This window comes from Mobula birostris, chromosome 1 (assembly GCF_030028105.1).
Source record: "Mobula birostris isolate sMobBir1 chromosome 1, sMobBir1.hap1, whole genome shotgun sequence".
NCBI lineage: Eukaryota > Metazoa > Chordata > Chondrichthyes > Myliobatiformes > Myliobatidae > Mobula > Mobula birostris.
The window spans coordinates 224,586,184-224,604,387 of record NC_092370.1 but is presented as its reverse complement, the minus strand read 5'-3'; the positions used below and the strand labels follow the sequence as shown (position 1 = coordinate 224,604,387).

Genomic DNA, 18,204 nt, shown 5'->3' with positions numbered 1-18,204 from the left:
TGAGAATGTTCTCCACCATGCATCTGTAGAAATTTGCAGAAACTGAATCAATATCAGAATCAGGTTTAATATCGCTGATATGAAATTTGTTGTATTTGGTGACATACCAAATCTCATGAGACTTTGAACAAATTAAAGCTGACATTAATCCCATTTTTAAAAATTATTCTCCCCACAGTTCTCCTTCCCGAGCTGTAAGTTCCACATGAAGCGGGAGAAGGAAGGGACAGGCCGCGTGATGGCATGGAGGATGGGTGTGGCTAACAGTTACACACTCGAGGCCACCTTCTGTGGCTCCACCTTGGGTGAGTGCAGAGTGGCCAATCAAATACTTCAATCAGACTGGCCATTCAGAAACGCTTTAATCAGGGTGGCCAATCAAGTGCTTTAATCAAGGTGACCAATCAGAAAGTACACATACTAAATGTCAGAGGAACTCAGCAGGTCAGGCAGCTTCTATGGGATAGTCAAAGTTTCAGGCTGAGATCCTTCATCAGGGCCGGAAATGAAGGGGCAAGAAGCCAGGATGAGAAGGCGAGAAGACGGGAAGGAATACAAGATAGAAAGTGACAGGTGAAGCCTGGTAAGTGGCTGATAATCTAATAGGAGGAGAGAGTGGACCATGAGAGAAAAAGGAGGAGAGGGGACACCAGGAGGAGGAGATTGGCAGGTGATGGGAGAAGAGGTAAGACGGGAGCCAGAGTGGGAATGGCAGAAGGGGGAGAGGGGAAATTACCGGAAGTTAGAGAAATCAATATTCATGCCTTAAGATTGAAGGCTGTCCAGACGGAATATGAGGTGTTGCTCCTGATATGGGATGTTGCTTCTGAGAGAGGCCTCATCATGGAAAACGAGCAAGCCATGGACCAACACATCGGAATAGGAATGAGGCTTGGAATTAAAATGGTTGGCCGTCAGGAAATTCTGCTTGTTGCAGATGCAGTGCAGGTGCTCGACAAAGTGACCCCCCCCCCCAAATGTCGGGTCTTACCAATGAAGAGGAGGTCCCATCACACTAGACATGCCCAGGCATCAGCCCTGATGAAAATGGCAGAGTTTGTCATTGAAACGTCGGTTAAAGTCAATACCTAGACCAGGCTGGAAGCCCAAGAACTTATTTGTCATATATGTCGGGAAAGCACTTTATCCTTTTGTATACATCTCGCTGCTTTCACCACTGCCCCAGCACCCACCACTCTCTGTGTAAAACAAAAATTTCCTGCACAACACCTTTTTGCCTCTTTCACCTTAAATCAATGCCCTCTGATGCTAGACATTTTGACCCTGGGGAAAAGACACTGGCTCTCTATCTATGCCTCTCATCATTTTATAAACTCCTCAGCCTCTGCCGCTCCGGAGAAAACTGCCCAAGTTTGTCCACGGGGGATTCAGCTGGTGGACCATGCAGGAAGTTGACCTGGTAGGGTATCTGGGTCCGAGATTTCTGTTGGAATTGGTGATCACTTGGTGGATCTGTCCCACCATCACACCACCATCCTCACATGGCAACTAACCAAGGAACTGATAGAAGCTGCTGCCTGACCTGCCGAGTTCCTTCAGCATTTTGTGCGCATTGCTCTGGATTTCCAGCACCTACAGAATCTATGTCATAAAATCTTATTTAATTTTATTTAGGAATACAGCACAGTAACAGGCCCAGTCAGCTCACGCTGGCAAATTATACCCATTTGGCCAATTAACCTACCAATCCGTACATTTTTGGAATATGGGAAGAAACTGGAGCACCCAGAATAAACCCACACAGTTGCTTCCAGGCAGCAGCAGAACTGAATCAGATCACTGGCACTGTAATAGCATTACACTAACTGTTACACTACATTGGGGAAGGGAAGGGTTAGATTGATCCTAGAATAGGTTAAACAGTTATCACAACATTGTTGACTGAAGGGCCTGTACTGTGCTGTACGGTTCCATGTTCCATTTTCTATCTACCATGTTACATGTTCTATGTTCTATGTTCCACGTTCTATCATGCTGCTCCATTTGTTGTTTTGCAGCAGCACGGTATAAAAATTACTCTAAGTTACAAAAATGAGTAAATAGTGCAAAAGATGAAGAATAAGCTGGTGTACATGGACCTTTCAGAAATCTGATGGCAGTGGAGAAGAAGCTGTTCCTAAAACACTGAGTGTGGGTCTTCAGGCTCCCGAACCTCCTCCCTGATGGTAGTCATGAGAAGAGGACATGTCCAGGATGGTGAAGGTCTTTGATGATGGATGCTGCCTACTTATGGCGCTGCCTTTTGACAATGCCCATGATGGCGGGGAGGACTGTGCCTGCGGTGGACAGAGATCAAAGGATTCTTGGAGATTCATGAATGTGGGTTAGTGTTGCTAGGGTAACCTGCAGGACAGCGGCGACACACGGCGCATGTGGAAGGGCATTCAGGACATCACCAACTACAAGACAACACCACCTGCCTCTGCTGGTGATGCCTCCCTCCCAGATGTGTTGAATAACTTCTATGCTCATTTTGAGGCGGAAAATGGCGTGGCAGTGAGGAAGACCACCCCTCCTCCAAATGACCAGGTGCTGTGTCTTACCGTGGCTGATGTGAGGAGAACCCTGTTCAGGGTCAACCCTCGGAAGGCTGCTGGACCAGACAGTATTCCTGGCAGAATGCTTAGAGGATGTGCAGACCAACTAGCTGAGATTCTCACTGACATCTTCAACATCTCCCTGAGCAGCGTTGTTGTTCCTACGTGCTTCAAAGCTGCCACCATTGTCCCCGTGCCGAAGAAGTCTTCAGTGTCCTGCCTCAACGACTACCGTCCCGTTGCACTCACATCCAACATCATGAAGTGTTTCGAGAGGCTCGTCATGAGGCACATCAAGACCCTGCTGCCCCCCTCACTGGACCTCCTGCAGTTCGTGTACCGTCCCAACCGTTCAACAGATGACGCCATTGCCATCACCCTCCACCTGGCCCTAACCCACCTGGACAAAAAAAGACAAGTACGTTCGAATGCTGTTCATAGATTTCAGTTCAGTATTCAACACAATCATTCCTCAGAAACTGATTGGAAAGCTGAGCCTACTGGGCCTGAACACCTCCCTCTGCAACTGGATCCTAGACTTCCTGACTGGGAGACCTCAGTCAGTCCAGGTTGGAAGCAACACCTCCAACACCATCACACTGAGCACGGGGGCCCTCCAGGGCTGTGTGCTCAGTCCACTGCTGTTCACTCTGCTGACCCACGACTGTGCTGCAACACACAGCTCGAACCACATCATCAAGTTTGCCGATGACACGACCGTGGTGGGTCTCATCAGCAAGAACGATGAGTCAGCATACAGAGAGGAGATGCAGCGGCTAACGGACTGGTGCAGAGCCAACAACCTGTCTCTGAATGTGAACAAAACAAAAGAGATGGTCGTTGACTTCAGGAGGACATGGAGCGCTCCGTAAAGATCGTTAAGAGCACCAAATTTCTTGGTGTTCACCTGGTGGAGAATCTCACCTGGTCCCTCAACACCAGCTCCATAGCAAAGAAAGCCCAGCAGCATCTCTGCTTTCTGTGAAGGCTGAGAAAAGTCCATCTCCCACCCGCCCCCCATCCTCACCACATTCTACAGAGGTGTATTGAGAGCATCCTGAGCAGCTGCATCACTGCCTGGTTCAGAAATTGCACCATCTCGGATCGCAAGACCCTGCAGCGGATAGTGAGGTCAGTTGAGAAGATCATCAGGGTCTCTCTTCCCGCCATTACAGACATTTACACCACACGCTGCACCCGCAAAGTAAACAGCATTATGAATGACCCCACGCACCCCTCATACAAACTCTTCTCCCCCCTGCCATCTGGCAAAAGGCACCGAAGCATTCGGGCTCTCATGACCAGACTATGTAACAGTTTCTTCCCCCAAGCCATCAGACTCCTCAATACCCAGAGCCTGGACTGACACCAACCTACTGCCCTCTGCTGTGCCTATTGTCTTGTTTATTATTTATTGTAATGCCTGCACTGTTTTGTGCACTTTAAGCAGTCCTCGGTAGGTCTGTAGTCTAGTGTAGTTTTGTGTTGTTTTACGTAGTTCAGCGTAGTTTTTGTATTGTTCATGTAGGACCATGGTCCTGAAAAACATCGTCTCGTTTTTACTGTGTACTGTACCAGCAGTTATGGCTGAAATGACAATAAAAAGTGACTTGACTTGATGGTCTCCTTGGATGGTGGGATGGGAATCATAGGCTGTTTGAGGTTTTTTTCCCTTTGACTAGTCTTCATCCTGATTGCTCAATTGCAGGGAACAAAAGGAATATTCACTTCAATGTGAAAGATCTGGAGGAGATGGGCTTCCACTTTTGTGACACTCTGCTGGACTACTGCGATCCCGACCAATCAAAGGTAACTTTACAGTTTGCTGCCTCACATACGTTAATATCTAAGGTGAGCACAAGGCAGGCTTCTCCAGCTTGCCTGGCTATTCAGTAAGTCTATATCTCAACCGACTGTAACCTCAGCACATTATCCCCTCAGCCCCTGCACCCTCGCCTTCCCAGCATCTGTCTCTGACACTATGGAAAAACCTATAAAGTAGCATATCCAATCCATCACAGGAAAGGCCCTCCCCTACCACTGAGCTCATTTACAAAGAGCAGCATCCATCATCCAGGCCATGCTCTCCTCTCACCACTGACATCAGGAAGGAGGTACAGGAGCCTCAGGTCCCACACCACCAGGTTCAGGATCAGTTATTATCCTTCAACCATCAGTGTCCTGAACCAACATGGATAACTTCACTCACCTTAACACTAAACTGAGTCCACAACCTACGGGCTCACTTGCAAAAACTCTAAAACTCAGTTTTGGCATTTATCTATTTATTTATTTATTACTTGTTTTTATAATTGCACTGTTTTCTTTTGCACATTGGTTGTTTGTCCATTGTTGTGTGTAGTTTTTCATTGATTCTATTGTGTTACTACAAATGCCTGCAAGAAAACATATCTCCAGATAGTACTATATGTGGTGACATACATGTACTTAGATAATAAATTTACTTTGAAATGTGACCTTTGAAATTGAAACAACCCCTCAGCTACAATCCATGCTGGGGAGCTTATTGACCAGCTAATTTTTGGAAGAAGCCATGGAATTTGGTGCAGTTTGTACCTTCCTGTTCCTCAAACATGGAATGACACAATGTGGACCTATCCTGTTTTTATCATCCATTTAGCTTCCTATTCCAATAATTCTGCAACAAATTACAATGTTTTTCCCTAGTACAGTAATATGGGCACAACCTCACAGTCTACCCTATTGGGGCATTGTGCTTTACTGCACTTTCTCTGTTACTGTAACAGTTTATCCTGCACTCTTATTTGGCCCAATGCAATTTTCCTATCGCCATAATAAGTCAACAGCAGATGCAATCTGAGTGGCTCTCCACACGGCTTTAGACCACCTGGACAACACAAACACCTGTGTCAGGATGCCGTTCATCAACTATAGCTCAGCATTTAACACCATCATTCCCACAACCCTGACTGAGAACCTGGGCCTCTGCACCTCCCTCTGCAATTGGATCCTCAACTTCCTAACTGGAAGACCAGAATTTGTGCAGATTGGTGATAATATCTCCTCCTCGCTGGCGATCAACACTGGCGCACCTCAGGGGTGTGTGCTTAGCCCACTGCTCTACTCTCTGTATACACACGACTGTGTGGCTAGGCATAGCTCAAGTACCATATATAAATTTGCTGACGATACAATCATTGTTGGTAGAATCTCAGGTGGTGACGAGAGGGTGTACAGGAGTGAGATATGCCAACGAGTGGAATGGTGTCACAGCAACAACCTGGCACTCAACGTCAGTAAGACGAAAGAGCTGATTGTGGACTTCAAGAAGGGTAAGACGAAGAAACACATACTAATCTTCATAGAGGGATCAGAAATAGAGAGAGTGAGCAGCTTCAAGTTCCTGGGTGTCAAGATCTCTGAGGATCTAACCTGGTCCCAACATATCAATGCAGCTATAAAGAAGACCAGCCAGTGACTATACTTCATTAGGAGTTTGAAGAGATTTGGTATGTCAACAAATATACTCAAAAACTTCTATACATGTACTCTGACAGGCTACATCACTGTCTGGTATGGGGGGGGCTATTGCTCAGGACCAAAAGCAGCTGCAGAGGGTTGTAAATTCAGCCTACGAAGTACCCAGGACATCTTCAAGGAGCGGTGTCTCAGAAAGGCAGCATCCATTATTAAGGATCTCCAGCACCCAGGGCATGCCCTTTTCTCACTGTTACCATCAGGTAGGAGGCACAGAAGCCTGAAGGCACACACTCAGCGATTCAGGAACAGCTCTGCCACGTGATTCCTAAATGGACATTGAACCTGTGAACACTGCCTTATTTTTTTAATATATATTATTTGCTTTTTGCATGATTTTAATCTATTCAATATACATATACAGTAATTGATCTACTTATTTTTACTTTTTTTCTATACTATGTAATGCATTGAACTGCTGCTACTAAATTAACAAATTTTACAACACATGCCAGTGATAATAAACCTGATTCAGATTCTGATGATTGTTTTCCCTTGTACTATCTCAATGCACTGATGTGATCAAATGATCTGTATGGATGACATGCGAAGTTTTTCACCATACCTCAGCACGTGTCAAAAATAAACAAATTAACCAATTTCTGCCTTGTGTCACTTTTTGTAACATGCTATTCAACAATGCTATTCACCCCACTGCACACTCCCTCAAATTCTATCCAAGCTTATTTGGTAGATTATTACTCCAACATAAATTTAATTGCACATCTCTCAACCTTTCTTCCAACACAGACGAGCCTCAAAGATACTCATTTACCACAATGGAATCGGACCTTCACCAAAAGGTTCACCTAACCACCTAACTTAGTTCCTTGCTGCAGATATTGGGGAGGGGTAAATGAATTGCTGTTTCATTATTTAAACGCAAACAACAGGAATTCTGCAGATGCTGGAAATTCAAGCAACACACATCAAAGTTGCTGGTGAACGCAGCAGGCCAGGCAGCATCTCTAGGAAGAGGTGCAGTTGACGTTTCATGCCGAGACTCTTCGTCAGGACTAACTGAAGGAAGAGTGAGTAAGGGATTTGAAAGTTGGAGGGGGAGGGGGAGATCCAAAATGATAGGAGAAGACAGGAGGGGGAGGGATGGAGCCAAGAGCTGGACAGGTGATTGGCAAAAGGAGATATGATAGGATCATGGGACAGGAGGTCCGGGAAGAAAGTCAAGGGGGGGGGGGACCCAGAGGATGGGCAAGGGGTATATTCAGAGGGACAGAGGGAGAAAAAGGAGAGTGAGAGAAAGAATGTGCGCATAAAAATAAGTAACAGATGGGATACGAGGGGGAGGTGGGGCCTAGTGGAAGTTACAGAAGTCGATGTTCATGCCATCAGGTTGGAGGCTATCCAGACGGAATATAAGGTGTTATTCCTCCAACCTGAGTGTGGCTTCATCTTTACAGTAGAGGAGGCCGTGGATAGACATGTCAGAATGGGAATGGGATGTGGAATTAAAATGTGTGGCCACTGGGAGATCCTGCTTTCTCTGGCGGACAGAGCGTAGATGTTCAGCAAAGCGGTCTCCCAGTCTGCGTCAGGTCTCGCCAATATATAAAAGGCCACATCGGGAGCACCGGACGCAGTATATCACCCCAGCCGACTCACAGGTGAAGTGTTGCCTCACCTGGAAGGACTGTTTGGGGCCCTGAATGGTGGTAAGGGAGGAAGTGTAAGGGCATGTGTAGCACTTGTTCCGCTTACACGGATAAGTGCCAGGAGGGAGATCAGTGGGGAGGGATGGGGGGGACGAATGGACAAGGGAGTTGTGTAGGGAGCGATCCCTGCGGAATGCAGAGAGAGGCGGGGAGGGAAAGATGTGCTTAGTGGTGGGATCCCGTTGGAGCTGGCAGAAGTTACGGAGAATAATATGTTGGACCCGGAGGCTGGTGGGGTGGTAGGTGAGGACCAGGGGAACCCTATTCCTAGTGGGGTGGCGGGAGGATGGAGTGAGAGCAGATATACGTGAAATGGGGGAGATGCGTTTAAGAGCAGAGTTGATAGTGGAGGAAGGGAAGCCCCTTTCTTTAAAAAATGAAGACATCTCCCTCGTCCTAGAATGAAAAGCCTCATCCTGAGAGCAGATGCGGCGGAGACGGACGAATGGCGAGAAGGGAATGGCGTTTTTGCAAGAGACAGGGTGAGAAGAGGAATAGTCCAGATAGCTGTGAGAGTCAGTAGGCTTATAGTAGACATCAGTGGATAAGCTGTCTCCAGAGACAGAGACAGAAAGATCTAGAAAGGGGAGGGAGGTGTCAGAAATGGACCAGGTAAACTTGAGGGCAGGGTGAAAGTTGGAGGCAAAGTTAATAAAGTCAGCGAGTTCTGCATGCGTGCAGGAAGCAGCGCCAATGCAGTCGTCGATGTAGCGAAGGAAAAGTGGGGGACCGATACCAGAATAGGCACGGAACATAGATTGTTCCACAAAGCCAACAAAAAGGCAGGCATAGCTAGGACCCATACGGGTGCCCATAGCTACACCTTTAGTTTGGAGGAAGTGGGAGGAGCCAAAGGAGAAATTATTAAGAGTAAGGACTAATTCCGCTAGACGGAGCAGAGTGGTGGTAGAGAGGAACTGATGAGGTCTGGAATCCAAAAAGAAGCGTAGAGCTTTGAGACCTTCCTGGTGGGTGATGGAAGTATATAGGGACTGGACATCCATGGTGAAAATAAAGCGGTGAGGGCCAGGGAACTTAAAATCATCGAGAAGTTTAAGAGCGTGAGAAGTGTCACGAACATAGGTCGGAAGGGATTGAACAAGGGGTGATAAAACCGTGTCGAGGTATGCAGAAATGAGTTCGGTGGGGCAGGAGCAAGCTGAGACAATAGGTCGGCCAGGACAGGCAGGTTTGTGGATCTTGGGTAGGAGGTAGAAACGGGAAGTGCGGGGTGTGGGAACTATAAGGTTGGTAGCAGTGGATGGGAGATCCCCTGAGCGGATAAAGTCGGTGATGGCGTGGGAGACAATGGCCTGGTGCTCCTTAGTGGGGTCACGATCGAGGGGTAAATAAGAGGAGGTATCCGCGAGTTGTCACTGTGCCTCGGCAAGGTAGAGGTCAGTACGCCAGACTACAACAGCACCCCCCTTATCGGCGGGTTTAATAATAAGGTTAGGATTAGTGCGGAGGGTGTGGAGAGCAGAGCGTTCCGAAGGAGTGAGGTTGGAATGGGGACAAGGTGCGGTGAAGTCGAGACGGTTGATGTCCCGTCGGCAATTAGCGATAAAGAGATCCAGAGCAGGCAGAAGACCAGAGCGGGGTGTCCATGAATAAGAGGAGGGTTGAAGACGGGAGAAGGGGTCATCGGTGGGGGTGGAAGAGTCCTTGCCGAAGAAGTAGGCTCGGAGACGAAGACGGCGGAAGAAAAGTTCCGCATCGTGGCGAACACGGAACTCGCTGAGGTGTGGGCGAAGGGGGACAAAGGTGAGGCCCTTACTGAGAACAGAGCGTTCTGCCTCCGACAGTTGAAGGTCGGAGGGGATGGTAAAGACCCGGCACGGATGAGAGCTGGGATCAGAGGGGGGAGGGGGGAGGCTGGGTGTATCAATAGAGAGGAGAGGGTTGGGGTGAGAGGAAGATGGAGCCTCCAAGGGCCCAGGAGCTGACAGTGGGATCTGAGGAAGACGGGGCTGCGGAGTGGTAGTGGGGGAAGGGGAGACGGGAGTCACAACAGCAGCACATAAAGACCCGGCCTGGAGTTCAAGGCTGGCGTCGCAGTTCTCACGCTCTTCAACTTTTCGATGATTTTAAGTTCCCTGGCCCTCACCGCTTTATTTTCACCATGGATGTCCAGTCCCTATATACTTCCATCCCCCACCAGGAAGGTCTCAAAGCTCTACGCTTCTTTTTGGATTCCAGACCTAATCAGTTCCTCTCTACCACCACTCTGCTCCGTCTAGCGGAATTAGTCCTTACTCTTAATAATTTCTCCTTTGGCTCCTCCCACTTCCTCCAAACTAAAGGTGTAGCTATGGGCACCCGTATGGGTCCTAGCTATGCCTGCCTTTTTGTTGGCTTTGTGGAACAATCTATGTTCCGTGCCTATTCTGGTATCTGTCCCCCACTTTTCCTTCGCTACATCGACGACTGCATTGGCGCTGCTTCCTGCACGCATGCAGAACTCGTTGACTTTATTAACTTTGCCTCCAACTTTCACCCTACCCTCAAGTTTACCTGGTTCATTTCCAACACCTCCCTCCCCTTTCTAGATCTTTCTGTCTCTGTCTCTGGAGACAGCTTATTTACTGGTGTCTACTATAAGCCTACTGACTCTCACAGCTATCTGGACTATTCCTCTTCTCACCCTGTCTCTTGCAAAAACACCATCCCCTTCTCCCCATTCCTCCGTCTCCGCCGCATCTGCTCTCAGGATGAGGCTTTTCATTCTAGGACGAGGGAGATGTCTTCATTTTTTAAAGAAAGGGGCTTCCCTTCCTCCACTATCAACTCTGCTCTTAAACGCATCTCCCCCATTTCACGTACATCTGCTCTCACTCCATCCTCCCGCCACCCCACTAGGAATAGGGTTCCTTTGGTCCTCACCTACCACCCCACCAGCCTTCGGGTCCAAAATATTATTCTCCGTAACCTCCGCCACCTCCAATGGGATCCCACCACTAAGCACATCTTTCCCTCCCCCCCCCTCTGCATTCCGCCGGGATCGCTCCCTACGCAACTCCCTTGTCCATTCGTCCCCTCCATCCCTCCCCACTGATCTCCCTCCTGGCACTTATCCGTGTAAGCGGAACAAGTGCTACACATGCCCTTACACTTCCTCCCTTACCACCATTCAGGGCCCCAAACAGTCCTTCCAGGTGAGGCAACACTTCACCTGTGAGTCGACTGGGGTGATATACTGCGTCCGGTGCTCCCGATGTGGCCTTTTATATATTGGCGAGACCCGACGCAGACTGGGAGACCGCTTTGCTGAACATCTACGCTCTGTCCGCCAGAGAAAGCAGGATCTCCCAGTGGCCACACATTTTAATTCCACATCCCATTCCCATTCTGACATGTCTATCCACGGCCTCCTCTACTGTAAAGATGAAGCCACACTCAGGTTGGAGGAACAACACCTTATATTCCGTCTGGGTAGCCTCCAACCTGATGGCATGAACATTGACTTCTCTAACTTCCGCTAAGGCCCCACCTCCCCCTCGTACCCCATCTGTTACTTATTTTTATGCACACATTCTTTCTCTCACTCTCCTTTTTCTCCCTCTGTCCCTCTGAATATACCCCTTGCCCATCCTCTGGGTCCCCCCCCCCCCCCGTCTTTCTTCCCGGACGTCCTGTCCCATGATCCTCTCGTATCCCCTTTTGCCAATCACCTGTCCAGCTCTTGGCTCCATCCCTCCCCCTCCTGTCTTCTCCTATCATTTTGGATCTCCCCCTCCCCCTCCAACTTTCAAATCCCTTACTCACTCTTCCTTCAGTTAGTCCTGACGAAGGGTCTCGGCCTGAAACGTCGACTGCACCTCTTCCTAGAGATGCTGCCTGGCCTGCTGCGTTCACCAGCAACTTTGATATGTGTTGCTGTTTCATTATTACTCATTTTGCTCCGTGGATAAACCCTATTGTATCCTCATTTAGTGAGGAGAATTAATGGATTGCAACACACAAAATAGGAACTTAGTGGATTAGGGAGCTCCTGTGGAGGAAATGGACCTTTGCTGTTTCAGGATGAGACCCTTCATCTGGACTGGAAAGAAAGAGGGCAGAAGTCAGTAAAAAAAAAAGGGTGGTGGTGGTGGTGGGGGGGGGGGGGAGATGGTGGGTGATAGGTGGCTGTTCATTTTCCTCCACAGATGCTACCTGACCCAAATCAGAATCAGAATCAGGTTTACTATCACTGACATGTGTCATGGAATTTGTTGTTTTATGACAGTAGTACATAGCAAGACATAGCAGTTACAATGAATAAACAGATAGATTCTGGATAGATAAATGTATAGATAGATAAATAGAAAACAAATGACTAAAGAATGAATGAATGAATGCTGATTTCCTCCAACATTGTGCGTTGCTCCAGACTTCCAGCATCTACAGTTTCTCTTGTATCCCCGCTGAGAATTAATTGATGTTGTCTTTCCTGATCCAGTACACACAATGCATTAACCAGCTGAAGAACCAGATGAAGGAAGATATTGCAGCCAAAATGGGAATTCCTGGTGCAGCTTACGACTCTGATGCATCACTCAGTGACATCTTGTCCTGCATTGAGTCCAGGTTTGGATTTCTTCATTGACATGCTAATAAATAATTGGATATTTGGAGGAGTAGCTGAAACCTGGGGGTCCAACTCCACAGATCCCTTAAAAATGCTGCACATGTTGGTAGGGTGGTTAAGACGGCTTATGGTCATTAGCCAGGAGATTGACTTGAAGAACTGCAAGGGAATGTTACTGTCCAGCTGTGGCTCAGAAGGAAAGGGGAGGAATGGTCATGGCCCGAAATGTCAACTGTACTTTTTTCCTTAGATGCTGCCTGGTCTGCTGAGTTCCTCCAGAATTTTGCATGTGTGTGTCGCTTAGATTTCCAGCATCTGCAGGTTCTCTCTTTGTGATTAGGTTGTGTTGGTTGTTGGTGCAAATGACGCATTTCACTGTATGTTTCCGTGTACAGTACTGTGCAGAAGACTTAGCTTACATATAGCTAGGGTGCCTAAGATTTTTGCACAGTACTGCAGTAATTTGATATATTGCACTGTACCCCCACAACAAAACAAAAGCAAATTCCATGACATGTGAGTGACCATAAACCCGATTCTGATATGAGTCTCTATTGTGAACTAGGAGTGGGAAGGGGACAGGCAGAGGGGGATTGTGGTTGGGAAAAGGGGAAGGGAGGGGGAGGGAGAAGAGACTTGTGGTTGGGAAAAGAGGAAGGGAGGGGGAGGGGAATCATGGTTGGGAAAAGGGGAAGGGAGGGCAGGAAGCACCAGAGAGACATTCCGTAGTGATTAGCAAAACAATTGTTTGGAATCAAATGACATTGCATGGGGTCTCAGGGTTGGGTGTGTCTGCACCCACACCACCACCCCCCTCGTCCTTGGCCCTCCTCCTCTGCCACTTGTCACACACTCCTTCTGTGACACTCCACCCTCGCCATTCCCAACATCCTTGGTTCCCTCCAGATTTACAAGCTAGCTCACCACTCCACGTTGTCTAATATAGTATCATGCAAAAGTCTTAGGGACACTAACTATACTTATGTGCCCAGGACTTCTGTAGAGTACTGCACATGTTATAAGTAAATCTGAATCTGCTGTTCTGAATAATCTTAGTGACCAAATCTCCACATCCCACTGGGACAGAGAATTCCAAAGGATCTCCAAATCTGACTGAAGGAATTTCCCGAAACTGCCTAGCCCTTATTCAAAGATTTGTCTTGATGAGGGGTCTCAGCCCAAAGGTCAATTCAATTCCTTTCCATAGGTGCTGCCTAGCCTTCAGTATTTTATGTGTTACTCTAGATCCCAGCATCCAAAGAATCTCTTGTGTTAAATATTAGTTTTATTTGTCATATGTACATCAGAACATAGAGTTAAATGTATTTGCATCAAATTAAATTTGCAAGGATTAAGTTGGGTGCATCTCGCAAGTGTTACCATGCTTCCAGCGCCAACGTTGCACGCCCACAACTCACTCACCCTAACCTGTACGTCTTTGGAGTGTGGGAAGAAGCTGGAGCACTTGAAGGAAGTCCACATGGTCACAGGGACTCTGTACGGACAAAAATTGAACCTCGATCGGTGATTGCTGGTGCTTAAATTGATTGAGCTAACCAGTACTCCGTGAGCCCTCGTCTTAGACTCCTTGGTCAGTATAAACATCTCCCTGTACCTTAAAGAATGTCTCTGCTTGGTAAGACAGTACAGATGTCCCTCAGTACTGATCCAAGTTGTGATATACAGTATGCCTGGGTCCCTGGCGCTGTTCTCATTCTTGTTTCTGTAGGTGATATGGTCAATATCTTTTCTCTTTCATTTCAGCACCACAGGATCGAACAGCTCCGAATCTGATGAGCCACCTTGGAAATCAGTTGGCAAGGAATGTGCTAAATTCCCCAGAAAGGTTGTACAGAAAAGAAATTCTCTCATTTTAAAGTCATGTTTGTTTTCATAAGCACAAGTACACAAAAATTGATCACAATGTAGTATATGTGGTATATTTACTTGGATCATAAACTTCCATTGACTTTGACAGATATGCGCAAATGCAATGAAAAACTTGTATTAGCATCACAGGCACATTGGGCAGAACAGACACATTATGCAGAAGGTACAAAAGCTTGAAACCATGTACCACAGATTTCACATCAGTGACTACCCTGCTGTTATCAGACTCTTGAACAGACCTCTTATATGCTTAAATATGAACTCTTGATCTCCCAGCCTACCTCATCATGGCCCCTTGCAATGTATTTGTCTACCTGCACTGCCCTTTCTCTGTATATGTAACACAATATTCTGCACTGTTTTTTTAAATTTCGTTTTGCTACCTTAACATACTTACTGTAGGCATTGATTTGTCTTTGATGGTACACAAACAAAAAGTTTTTCACTGCATCCATGTGAAAATAATAACAGATCAACAGCAAAACCATTTCCACCCAATTCTCCTTCCCCGTTCCCTGTGGAAACGGAAACTTTACACTGAAGATCAATAGGGACGAGTGAGGGATGAACAGGCATTGATAAAAAAAATCTCTGAATGCAGCCTCTGTATGGAATAAAGCATCTCATCCTCTTCCTCTTTAGCAGAATTTGGTGAAGAGAAGAAAGCAACTGAAAACCAAAAGGGAGAGAGAAACCTCCTACTTGATTCGGAAGGCAATGAGCACTGAGAAGCATCACAAGGTACAGTGTTAACCAAGGGGAGGGGCGAGTGTGGTCGTGATGGAGGGGGAGGATGGAATGCAGTAGGGAGGGAGGGGATAAAAATGTTGGAAGCCCCTGCTTTAAACCGTCCCTTGTATGGTTAATACTGAATACTATCCACAGGGAGACAAGTGAACCCTGTTAGCCACAGCCGAGTGTAAGTAGGTCTTTTCATCATTTCTTGTGTTTCAGTTTTCTTCACGAGCAAAGACTCCCGAGACATCTGCGGAGGACCAAGCTGAGAAGTTGCCGAACCGCACCTCCCAGCAACATGATAGTGAGCCAGACTCAGACACGATTGTCAAAGTAAGTTATATGTTGCCATTTTAACATGTCAGTGAACACATTCAACCTAGTGAAGACTTTCTGGGAATAAAAAGGTTAACGTATGAGGCTCTGGGTCTGTACTCATTGGCATGTAGGATCTCATTGACACATTGAGTGTCACATCCAATATTAAAAAACCAACAGAGTGGATATTAATGCCAGAATGTGTAGTGTCCTTGTATGTTTTGATGAATGTGTGAGAAATAAACCTGAATCTGAACCTGAGAAGATTTTTCCCATAGTAGGAGAGTCTAGACAGAGTCTAGTCGGAGAGTCTAGAGGATAGCTGTAGAATAGAAGGACGCCCCTTTAGAACAGAAATGAAGAGGAATTTCTTTAGCCAGGGGGTGGTGTAGTCTCCAATGTTCCAGATGGAACAATTCAATCTCTCCTTTAACTGTTGTTGTTGAGAACCATCCAGTCTTCATTGACTCATGGCGACTCTATGGATAGTGTAGTTGTCCAGGGGGTTTTTGTGGCAAGGTACGGAAGTAGATTGCTAGGACTGCTGCTGCCCAGGTTGGGACCCGGCCAGATTCGAACTCATGACCACCCGCCTCGAAGTCCAGTGCCGATGCCACTACACCATTGGCATCCTGGTGAACCAGTTTTGCACCCTCTCCAAAACTCCACATCCTTCATGTAATGGGGTAACCAGAACCGCACATAATTCACCATGTTTCCTGTGCTTTAGTGCTGGCTTCACTATAGATTATTGGATGGGAATACATTAGGGACCTTTTCCAAAGTTTAAAGTTCAAAACAACTTTATTATCATAGCATGTATAAGTCACCACATACCACCCATGATTCATTTTCTCGTGGGCATTCGCAGTAGATACAATTAAACACATGAAGAGCTACACACAAAGACGGACAACCAACCAATGCACAAAAGACAACATTGTCGAAATTAAAACAAACAAATTAATAATGATATCACCAACAAGAGATGTAGAGCCCTTGAAAGTGAGTCCATTAGTTGTGGCAATATGCACAAAATGTGTGAGGAACTCAGCAGGCCAGGCAGCATTTATGGAAAAGAGTAAACAGTCGAACTTTCAGGCCGAGTCCCTTCATCATGACCCTTCATAGGTTGTGGAATCAGTTCAGTGTTGAGGTGAGTGTATTACCCACACTGGTTCAGGAGCCTGGTGGTTGTAGGGGAATAACTGTTTGTGAACCTGGTGGTGTGGGACCTATAGCTTCTATACCTGTTTCCCATTGGCAGCAGTGAGAAGAGAGCATGGCCTGGGTGGTGGGGGCCCTTGTTAATGGATGCAGTTTTTTTTGTGACACTCTCCTTACAGATGTGCTCAATGGTAGAGAATTTCCCCATTCTTTATGTTATCCTTAACTCTATTTCACAGGATCCGTGCAAGCCGAGCGAAAGTTCACTGTGTGATGACCGTCTATCTGGAAAAGTATCTGTGAAACGACACTGCGCCACAAAAAGTAAGAGGTTTGTCTCATAGCAAAAGTAACAGCAACATCAATTGTGTAAAATGCCATATCAAAGGAAATGTTGCCATGGAATAGGACAAATTAGCATGGATTGAACTCCATCTGCCACTTCTCAGCCCAGCTCCGTATCCTAACAATGTCTTAGTGTAAACTCGAAAAACCCTCCATACTATCCACAACATCACCAACCGTTGTGACATCTGCAAGCTATTGGAAAGATCCTCTCCATGTCCAACCTGTCCAAGCCTTTCAATATCTGGTAGGTTTCAGTGAGATTCCCATACCCACCTCATACCACCATTCTTCTAAACTCCAGCGAGTACAGGCCCAGAGCCATCAAATAATCTTCATACAACAGACAATGCTTTCATTCTTGTAAACCTCCTGTGTACTCTCTCCAATGCCAGCACATCCTTTCTTAGATAAGGGTCCCAAAACTGCTCATAAAACTCCAAGTGTGGTCTGACCAATGCCTTATAAAGCCTCAGCATTACATTCTCGTCCTCCTTGAACTGAATGCTAACATCACCCTTGCATTTGCCTTCCTTACTACTGACCCGGCTGGTGGCGTAGTGGCATCAGCGTTGGATTTTGGGATGAAAGGTCCCGAGTTCGAATCCAGCCGGCTCCCCTGCACGCTTTCCATCCATGCTGGGTTACGAGCTGGTGATCTGTTTGGAAACTCACCCAGCAGAAGACAATGTGGCAAACCACTGCTGTATGCGATTCCTCACTATGTCAGAGAGGCGTGGAGGAAATTGTCTGCTAACTGGAGAAACTCCAGATGCGATGTACCTTTCTTTTTCACTACTGACTCAACCTGCAAGATAACCTATCGTATCTAGATATGATTTAAGAGCAATTTAGACAGGTACATGAACAGGCAGGAAAAGGAGACAGATGGAACTAGTTTGGTTGGCGCAGACATGGTCGTCCAAACGACCTACTTTTGTGCTGAACTGCTCTAAGATTTAAGATAAACTTTATCACATGTACATCAGAACATAGAGTGAAATGCATTGCTTTGTGTCAATGGAGGCAGCTTGCAATGGAGACTCCTGGAAGTCACTGAAGATATATACTTACAAAGGAAACAGGTTGATCTCTAGATATTGAAGGCATTAAGGGAGTGTATGGAAAAAGCAGGAATATTGCATTAATCATCATTAAAGACCTTCACCATTTGAGACATGTCCTCTTCTTACCAGGGAGGTGGTACTGGAACCTGAAGACCTACACTCAGTGATTCAGAAACAGCTTCTTCCCTTCCATCATCAGATTTCTGAACAGAACCCATGAACACAACCTTACAAATTCTTTCTCTTTGCGCTATTTATTTATTTTGTAATTTATAGTAATTTTGTCTCTTTGCACTGTATTGCTGCCACAAAACAACAAATTTCACATTACGTAAGACAGTGTTAATAAGCCTGATTCTGATACA

General features: G+C 46.6%; 1 protein-coding gene across 1 annotated transcript in view; it reads left to right on the top strand.

The window, feature by feature from the left end:
• Window positions 1-18,204, top strand: part of LOC140194032 (cytosolic carboxypeptidase 3-like) — a 73,231-nt gene that overhangs the window by 27,086 nt on the left and 27,941 nt on the right. Inside the window, exons 7-12 of the mRNA XM_072251372.1 lie at window positions 179-305; window positions 4,267-4,367; window positions 12,189-12,316; window positions 14,082-14,163; window positions 15,162-15,275; window positions 16,667-16,751. Of these exons, the coding sequence (XP_072107473.1) occupies window positions 179-305; window positions 4,267-4,367; window positions 12,189-12,316; window positions 14,082-14,163; window positions 15,162-15,275; window positions 16,667-16,751 (637 nt within the window). The remainder of the gene's footprint in view (window positions 1-178; window positions 306-4,266; window positions 4,368-12,188; window positions 12,317-14,081; window positions 14,164-15,161; window positions 15,276-16,666; window positions 16,752-18,204) is intronic.